This window comes from Cryptomeria japonica, chromosome 4 (genome assembly GCF_030272615.1).
Source record: "Cryptomeria japonica chromosome 4, Sugi_1.0, whole genome shotgun sequence".
Classification (NCBI taxonomy): Eukaryota; Viridiplantae; Streptophyta; class Pinopsida; order Cupressales; family Cupressaceae; genus Cryptomeria; species Cryptomeria japonica.
The window spans coordinates 575791691-575800476 of record NC_081408.1 but is presented as its reverse complement, the minus strand read 5'-3'; the positions used below and the strand labels follow the sequence as shown (position 1 = coordinate 575800476).

The 8786-nt window shown below is 36.2% G+C and overlaps 2 protein-coding genes across 2 annotated transcripts; both read left to right on the top strand.

Annotated features, from left to right (window-relative positions):
- Positions 1-788: 788 nt before the first annotated feature.
- On the top strand, positions 789-1190 carry LOC131071025 (3-hydroxy-3-methylglutaryl-coenzyme A reductase 2-like). The gene has a single exon (XM_058006725.1). The coding sequence runs from the start codon at positions 789-791 to the stop codon at positions 1188-1190; it is 402 nt and encodes a 133-aa protein (XP_057862708.1).
- A 480-nt stretch (positions 1191-1670) lies between these two features.
- On the top strand, positions 1671-3756 carry LOC131071026 (3-hydroxy-3-methylglutaryl-coenzyme A reductase-like). The gene is made up of 3 exons (XM_058006726.1): positions 1671-2584; positions 2731-2912; positions 3031-3756. Exons 1-3 carry the CDS (start codon positions 1671-1673, stop codon positions 3615-3617), a joined length of 1683 nt encoding a protein of 560 aa, XP_057862709.1. The 3' UTR covers positions 3618-3756.
- Positions 3757-8786: the final 5030 nt, after the last annotated feature.

Genomic DNA, 8786 nt, shown 5'->3' with positions numbered 1-8786 from the left:
TTAGCATCAGGGTGCAATCCTTCGTGACAACAATTACCTTTGTGATTTAAATACTATTGTGCAAATTATTTTGACCATTTCACTTAGTATATTACTTTTACTATAATATATTGTAACAAAGTTCTTATATTAAAAGTTGATTAATTTATTTTATATTTAATATTAATATCAACCTTAATATCTTATATTCGAAAATTCTATGATTTCCTTATTATTTATATCTAAATTTCATAAATGATTATGATATACGATTCTTGAATACAACCCTACTCTTTCCCTTCATTTTATTTTGTCTACAATTATTGCATTACTTTTTTTACAACCTACTCTTTCATTATATGTTATTTAGGACTCAACTTATATACTCATGGAACCTAAAACACCCTCCATTTGATAATGTAATTTTTCCATTCGTTACTTGTAAGGAACCACCCCAAAAAAATCCCCGTGTTTGTTTCAAGTTATGTTTTGTTTGGTCTAGCTTCGCTCTAATCAGTTTCGCACATTTAATTTCTCTCAATGTTCAACTAAGCTCTAATGCTGATGATTGTCAGAATGTTAAGAATACATATAAGAACTGCAACCGCCTAGTTAATATCAACTTCGTGGCCAGTGGAATTTGTGATCTGACTTACAGAATACAGTGTCGTGAATATCAATGATTGCAGTATTCTAGGTGTCTGAATCTGCAGAGAAATAGCAAATATTTCTTGCTTTGCAGCATCTAAGATATTGGCTTCATCCAGTTCCCCATCGTTGAAGAGTTCCCCATCTGTGTCTATGTTTAGATGTGTGCACATGCCCATGCTGCCAACATTGTGTCAGCTGTGTTCATTGCAACAGGCCAAGATCCTGCACAAAATGTGGAGAGCTCCCACTGTCTTACAATGATGGAAGGGGTGAACGGGGGAAAGGACCTGCACATTTCGGTTACCATGCCATGCATTGAAGTGGGGACGGTGGGAGGAGGGACTCAGTTGGCATCACAGGCGGCATGCTTGAACATGCTTGGAGTGAAAGGAGCAAATGCTTCATCTCCTGGAGAAAATGCTCAGAACTTGGCAAGAATAGTGGCAGCAGCAGTTTTGGCAGGAGAGCTGTCTCTCATATCTGCCCTTGCTGCGGGTCAGCTGGTGAAAAGCCATATGAAGTATAACCGATCAAGCAAAGACGTGAAAGCAGCAGCTTAAACAGAATAGATCTAAGATATTGTCTATGTTTAGATGTGTGCACATGCATGTGTGGGTGAATTCATACGTGCAACGTAGCATCTATGACTTTCTACAGAATTTTCTGAATGGACAGAAAATGTATTCAACATGTTGGAAGCACGTGAGATGACCAGGGCATGGAAACAAATCTTCTTTATATAATAGAGAAGCACGTGTATTTATTTTAATTTTATATAAACTAATAAATCGATCAAGGTGCAATCTGATCCTGCCTAGACAATTCGCACAATTGTAATCAAGAGGTTTTAAACGTGGGGTTTTCTTTTACGATTGTTATGGAGTTTCATGGTCAAAATAATACTTCAACAAGAGGAACATTTGTATTATAAATAATCGGTTTCCTTGCATATGCACAGACAAACTCAGCATTAGGGATCCTGATCGAAAGCACAAGAAACACCCATTAGTACTGAGCCTTTCCTGTGAGTGCTCATTGCAATGGATTTTTCTGGTCTCGGAAAATCTAAAATGCGCGTCAAGAATGGAGGAGAAACTGATTGTTGCGGTGATTTCAAGATGATGAAGAAAAGGGAATTCAATGGGAATTCAAAGCTATTGGCCTCTGATGCGCTGCTTCTCCCCTTGGGACTCGCCAACAAGTTGTTCTTTCTAGTTTTCTTCGCATCATCATATTTCCTAAATGTTGTCAACTTTGGGGAGCTTGTGGCCATTGTTGCCCACTTGGCTTCCTTCATATATCTGCTGGGATTCTTTGGAATTGATTATGTCCAAAACTTTATCAGTTGCAATGATGATTTTGCTGAAAAGGTGGATCTCAACATCCCTCCAACAACCTGTGGGATAGCAGACAAAGAAGAAATTGTTGTTAAGAAACCTGAGGTCCAGCTCAAGGGAATTAACCTTGGTGACAATGAGGATGGAGACATTGCAGCTGCTGTATGTAATGGCACTGTAGCCTCCTATTCTCTTGAATCCTCCCTTGGGGACTGCAAGAGAGCTGCCTCTGTGAGGAGGAGGGCCTTAGAGATCATGACCGGGAGATCCCTTGATGGGCTGCCCCTGGAGGGATTTGATTATCAATCCATTCTTGGACAGTGCTGTGAGATGCCTGTAGGTTACGTACAAATTCCTGTGGGTGTAGCAGGACCCTTAGTAGTCAATGGGTCAGAGTACATGGTGCCCATGGCAACCACAGAAGGGTGTCTGGTGGCCAGCACCAACAGAGGTTGCAAGGCCATTCTTATGAGTGGTGGGGCCACAAGCATTCTTCTCAGAGATGGCATGACTAGGGCTCCTGTTGTGAGGTTTCAGAGTGCCAAGAGGGCTTCAGAGCTCAAGTTCTATATTGAGGATCCTGCAAACTCTAATAACCTCTCTGATATCTTCAACAGGTTGGTGTTTATCTTCCAGATGCTCTTTTTCATTTGGCATGCACGATTGATTACAATATTTTATGGGTATTGGCTCAATGGGTACTGAAATAAAGTCATGTTTTCAAGATAACTGATATGTCTTTTGGGTGCACTTTTTTCAACAGGACAAGCAGATTTGCTAGGCTACAAGATATAAAATGTGCAATTGCAGGCAAGAATTTGTACATGAGATTCTCATGTTTCACTGGAGATGCCATGGGCATGAATATGGTCTCCAAGGGTGTTGAGAATGTCTTGGATTATCTTCAAAATACGTTCCCTGACATGGATGTTATCAGCGTTTCTGGTAATTCACGTCCTCCGAGTTTTTATTTTTTGCGGGGTTTTACTTCTGCGCCATGTAATTGCATTGGATTGTACTTTAAATGGTTAGGCTAATTTTTCAAATGGGTTTCTGTTTTTAGGCAATTTCTGTGCAGACAAGAAGCCCGCGGCAGTGAACTGGATTGAAGGGCGTGGGAAATCGGTAGTGTGTGAGGCCATCATAACAGAGGCGGTTGTTAACAAGGTGTTAAAGACGACAGTTCCAGCATTGTTGGAGCTGAACATGCTAAAGAACTTGACTGGGTCTGCAATGGCAGGTGCCATGGGAGGATTCAATGCCCATGCTGCCAACATTGTGTCAGCTGTGTTCATTGCAACAGGCCAAGATCCTGCACAAAATGTGGAGAGCTCCCACTGTCTTACAATGATGGAAGGGGTGAACGGGGGAAAGGACCTGCACATTTCGGTTACCATGCCATGCATTGAAGTGGGGACGGTGGGAGGAGGGACTCAGTTGGCATCACAGGCGGCATGCTTGAACATGCTTGGAGTGAAAGGAGCAAATGCTTCATCTCCTGGAGAAAATGCTCAGAACTTGGCAAGAATAGTGGCAGCAGCAGTTTTGGCAGGAGAGCTGTCTCTCATATCTGCCCTTGCTGCGGGTCAGCTGGTGAAAAGCCATATGAAGTATAACCGATCAAGCAAAGACGTGAAAGCAGCAGCTTAAACAGAATAGATCAAATTCACCTCCGCAGGAAGTGTATAGGCATACACATCATTCTGTGGAAAGTGAGAACTTAGAACATGTATCCCTCTTGGAGTTCCATATCCTAGCCCTCCCACATTAGGGATGTGTTTAAGATATGCTGCCAAGGCAAAATCTCATGTATAAAAGTATTCAAGAATTTATAATTCATATTATTTTAATAACTACTCTCATGAAATATAATAGTTTAAGTTATTTACAATCATTTAATTTGTCAATTGACATTTATACTTCTTTTAACTACAATTTGTTTAAAAAAATACAAAATCATCTAATAATTAATTGTATTAATATAAACAATTAAGATTTATAAATAATCAAATTTATTATGAAGAAGTTTGTGTATTAATTTGAATTTTTATTTAGTTTTATGTTTATTTTTAGCAAATGATTAAATAATTATATATATTAATATGAAGTTTCAAATATCAACATAATAATCAGATGTATGCATAGGGGTGTAAGCATGAGCATGAGTGCAATACATTAATATAGATGTCTTAAATACATCTAAGTGGTTAGGTGTTTTACCACCTACAATTTTCTTCTTGTAGGTGGAGGTTATTGGCAAGTGCATACCTATCCAATGATTGCATAAGGGTGTAAGCACGAGCATGACTGCAATAAATTAGTTTAGATGTCTTAAATACATCTAAGTGGTTAGGTGGTTTACCACCTACAATTCCTTCATGTAGGTGAAGGTTATTGGCAAGTGCATACCTATCCATCTGAGGGTAGTGCTAGATTGATTGATTTATTTGTTTATTTATTTCTTTTTCAGTTTACTTTTAAAAAAAAAAAAATTGTTTTATTTTTTGGTGTTCGTTTTCGTATGGTCTTAGGGCCCAGAGGCTTATTTATTATAGGGTATAAAAAGGGTTCAATTGATCCTTTGCATTTTTATTTCCAGGATGTTGTTCAAGTTGATTGGGCAATGATATTTAACAATAAAAATAATCTTAATTCTCTAATGAAAACCATGCAAGAAGCTAGGTATGATCAAGGGGTTGATAATCATCCCTAACATAATAGATCTGTAAAGAAGTAAGTCTTCTCACATTTTATTCATTACTAAAAAATTTTAGGTGATGATGTTGCATTATTAGTCAAAGTATTGGGTGGATCAAACATGGAAACCAAAAAGGGTTATGAAAGAGCTTATATTAATTGTAAATAATTTCTTCTTCAAGTAACATTTTCAAGAATGGTTGATAAGAATTTGACTTTTAAGGATCATAATTAATTTGAATTGTTCACTAAGTCTTAGCCTAGATGGTTTAATCTGTTTAAAGAGCTCCCATCTAAAATTCCATCTCAAGTTCAGCTTCTTTATCTTTTTATTGAATTCTAAAAACTAAATCTTTTGTATACTATTATCAGAAAACCCTTGGGCCCTTCTCATCAGACACTACAAAAAAAGTTAAGATTAAGAAAGATATTATATGTGTGGAAATTTATCTTAATAATCATTTATTTGATTTGATAGAGACTAAATTATGAACTATGAAATCGATTCAACAACTAGATTTTAAGGCTCTTCCTTTTAGATATTGGGTTTTTCACGCTTATCAGAATCTTCAAAGAAAATTTCCAAGGAAAATATTAGATATTATCCATTCATCGTCATATAAATTTATGGATAAAAATTTAATACAAAAGGGAAATCTCTAGCTTATGTTGAAGGGCTTGACTCTAATGGGTTTTATTTTAGTAGCTAGTGAAATTTTCTAATCACATCCACGTGCCTTCATTATGATTAGAGATTTTCCTCCAATTACTAGCACCAACAAGTTTAGGAAAATACTAATCCCATCTTTGTTCCTTCATTATTTCTCTTTTAAAATTATTTATAAGTATTATTCCTTTTATCTTGTTTTTTTTGTGTTTGTGTGTGTGTAGATGCCTAAATAATATAAATTTATACAAAAAAGAGTAATTACATAATAGTATACACCTAGGAAGATCCAAAACTGCCATCCCTCTATCACAAAGTTGTGGTAAAAAATGAAAGCATGAGTCCTAGAACAACTACCATTATAAAGCCAAAATAACAAAACCCTCTAGTAGAAAGAAAGGGCCAAAAAGAAATTGCCCAATTGAACAAATCTCATACAGTTTGTAGCAAAAAGGACTCAAAGAAATAATTGGAAAGCCATTGAAACATGGAACTAGCATTCTCTAATAAGAAAGGTATATCCATGGTCAAAATTAATGAGTTGAGCTAGGATCATAAGCACCCAAAATATTGTCCCAGAAAATAAGGAGATAAAGTAGAGAAGAAAGCCAACAAAATCAATAAGATAGCAAAAGACTTTCAAGCGTATGATATAGGAGAACCGCCATAGAAGGAAGGTGTGAACTTCCAAGAGATCATGGTTAAATCTTTGAGAAAAGTATTACAACGAGACAATGTAATTACAAAAATAAGTATAATCATCAGCCTTCCCGAGGATACAATGGAGGGAAGTAAAATGGAGCTAAGAACTTCAAACATAGAGTAACAGTAACAAACACCCTTGGAGATAGGGTAGGCAATCTTTAAAATAATGTAGGAATGAATGACATATCATTATTAAGAGTCGTCATGTGATTGTATCTATAACAAGCTACCTAGCAAATGTTCAAAACACCACCAAGAACTCAATAATGAAATGATAGAAGGAACACAATTGAAGATAGTGAATATCTATGCTCAAATCAATAACACAAATGATTTTTATTAAAAATTCCTCCAATTAGATGGTTTGATCTAGTAGATACAAGAGGGACGAAAAATTCAGCAGAAGGAGAGGAGTTACTCTCCAAATCCAAAACCTCCAATTTTAGGCAATCTTTTCTTCTCATCTGCTAGTATGTCCTATAGTAGCAAAACATTGTGCCTCACTCCATGAGGTATGCCAAAATGTTGTAACACAAGAGATTATTGAATCTCTAAAAAAATTTAGAACCAACTTTATCTTTAAGCCTCATGCTTCAAACATGAATCCATCACCTTGAGTAAATTTTTTTGATATAGTGAGTCTAGTTGTCATGGCTTGCAAAAAACTAAAACAGAATGTTAGAAGTAGAAACATGATGGGACAAGTACCATCTCCAAGATAAGGTCACCCAAAGAGGACTAGGGAAAGGGTGTCCCTGAGGAGAGTGATGGAATGAGGAACCAAGTTGAGCTTGCACAATCAACGAGAAGGGGTAGGATTTGGATTGGGAAACATCCAATCAAGAGGATGAATCTTGACAAGGTAGATAATGAATTAGGAAAATTTGGGAAGAACGTCCCATTCTCCCATTTGGTTGTTCAAAAAAAAATTTTTTTGCAAGAGAGTCAATGATGCCATTAGCCTCCCTATAGAAGTGTGAAAACTTAAATTGATCTAGGCCTTTGATAAATTGAAGAGCTTAAAGGAGGAGGTATTTTAGCTACTAAGGAGTGAACAAATTATACAAATCTTGATAAACCACCATGGAATCACCCTCAATACATAGATTTAAAATTTGACTTTTGAAAGCCAATTGAAGAACCAAAAGGAGGGCACTAAATTTGGTGGTGTTGTTAATGGAAAATAGAATAATTTTTTAGGCTACTTTGAGGATCTTTCCATTATGATCCCCTAAGTCTACACTAGCACCCAAAATATCAGGGTTTTGTTTTTAAGCCCCATGAAAATTCAATTTGGTCCAGTTGGTCAAAAGAGGTTTCCACCTTACTCCATTTCTATTTATTTTCTTGGATGATTGAGTTGAACCTTGCAAAAGTGGTAGATTGAGGAAAGTGTAGGACTTTAACATCTGAGTATCCCATAAATAAGAGACCTTATTTCTATTTGGATTTCAGATTAAGTTACTCATGGAAACCTCTGAGATGAATTATTCAATTTTGAAAGTGACTTATTAAAAATATGAGGTTGTTTTTCTAAAGATTCTACTATTTATTTTTAGCCATATATTCCAAATAGCAATGGAAGGACTGATTTCCTAGAGGCATGTCTAGATTGAGGACTTGAAGAGAATGAGATAGCATTGAAAATGTTGGAGCAATTTGTTATGTAGAGCTCCATTCCAAAGTAAGTTTCGTTGTAGCCAACACCATATGCTCTCAAAAAAGTCAAACTGTAGTGATAAGTGATCAATACTTTTAAAATAATTATTGCACATAGTACATTTGGAAAGAGAGGTGATACCCATTCTATCTAGTCTCAAGCCTAAATGAATTATATGTTTAAGTGCTAACCAAGAATAAGCCCCTATCTTGGGCATACAAGAAGAGTTCCAAATTAAATGAGAAGGCTAGTCAAACATTTGTTGTTTTTTGAGTAGTACAAAATAGCCCTCATTAATAGAATTGTTCCCAGTTTTTTATTTTGTCCATATGATATCATCATCAAAATCTAAGTAAAATATGTATCTTTTCTCAAGTTATAAAGCCAAGGATTCTTTCATGCTTGCAGAGAGAGGTAAAAAATGAAAGGACTTCCATGTAAGCTTTGGGGAAGAGTAAGATTGGTCTAATATGAAGTAATTATTGACCTTCAAACCCCAAGATTTGTTTATTATGAGTTCATTTAGTTTCAAATCCTCTATTTTGTTAAGGGCACAGTGCCCATTTCAAGAATCATCCCATAAGTTGGCCTTATTTCCTTTATATATCAGGGTAAGAGTTCAAAGTTGGGTCCCAATCCCATGGAAGTCCACGGGTTGGGAAAATTACCGACTAGAAATGGGCGCTCGATTTTTACAAATTGGACACTTGTTTTGCTTCGCGCGCCCGAGCCGTGAATAAAATGCGTGCATGTTTTCAAAAACATGCCCCCGTTTTGGTTCAGGCACCTGAAGCAAAATGTTACAAATCGGGTGCCCGTTTTGTAAATGTATTTTTTTTTTTTTTGTCATTTTTCCTCATTTTCACTGTTCAGAAAATAGGTAGGCGATTTGAGGAAGCACGAGTGCCCATTTTCAGCTTGTCAGTCGACCCCCCAAACCATTTCTTTCCTCATTCCAGGGATGTACCTTTGTTTTTTAAATATTTTTTTCCATTTTTTATTATTATTTTTCTAAAAACATGTTAATTTATTGTCATTTTTTAATTGTAGCGAGTAGGTTAAAATTTTAAAGCTTGAAAAACATTTTTGT

What these genes read in the sequence shown, in the direction of transcription:
- LOC131071025 (XM_058006725.1), top strand. Translation starts at nt 789, where the DNA reads ATGTGTGCACATGCCCATGCTGCCAACATTGTGTCAGCTGTGTTCATT.
- LOC131071026 (XM_058006726.1), top strand. Translation starts at nt 1,671, where the DNA reads ATGGATTTTTCTGGTCTCGGAAAATCTAAAATGCGCGTCAAGAATGGA. An exon ending in CTCTCTGATATCTTCAACAG is followed by an intron (nt 2,585 to 2,730) that starts GTTGGTGTTTAT and finishes TTTTTTCAACAG; the next exon opens with GACAAGCAGATTTGCTAGGC. An exon ending in GGATGTTATCAGCGTTTCTG is followed by an intron (nt 2,913 to 3,030) that starts GTAATTCACGTC and finishes TTCTGTTTTTAG; the next exon opens with GCAATTTCTGTGCAGACAAG.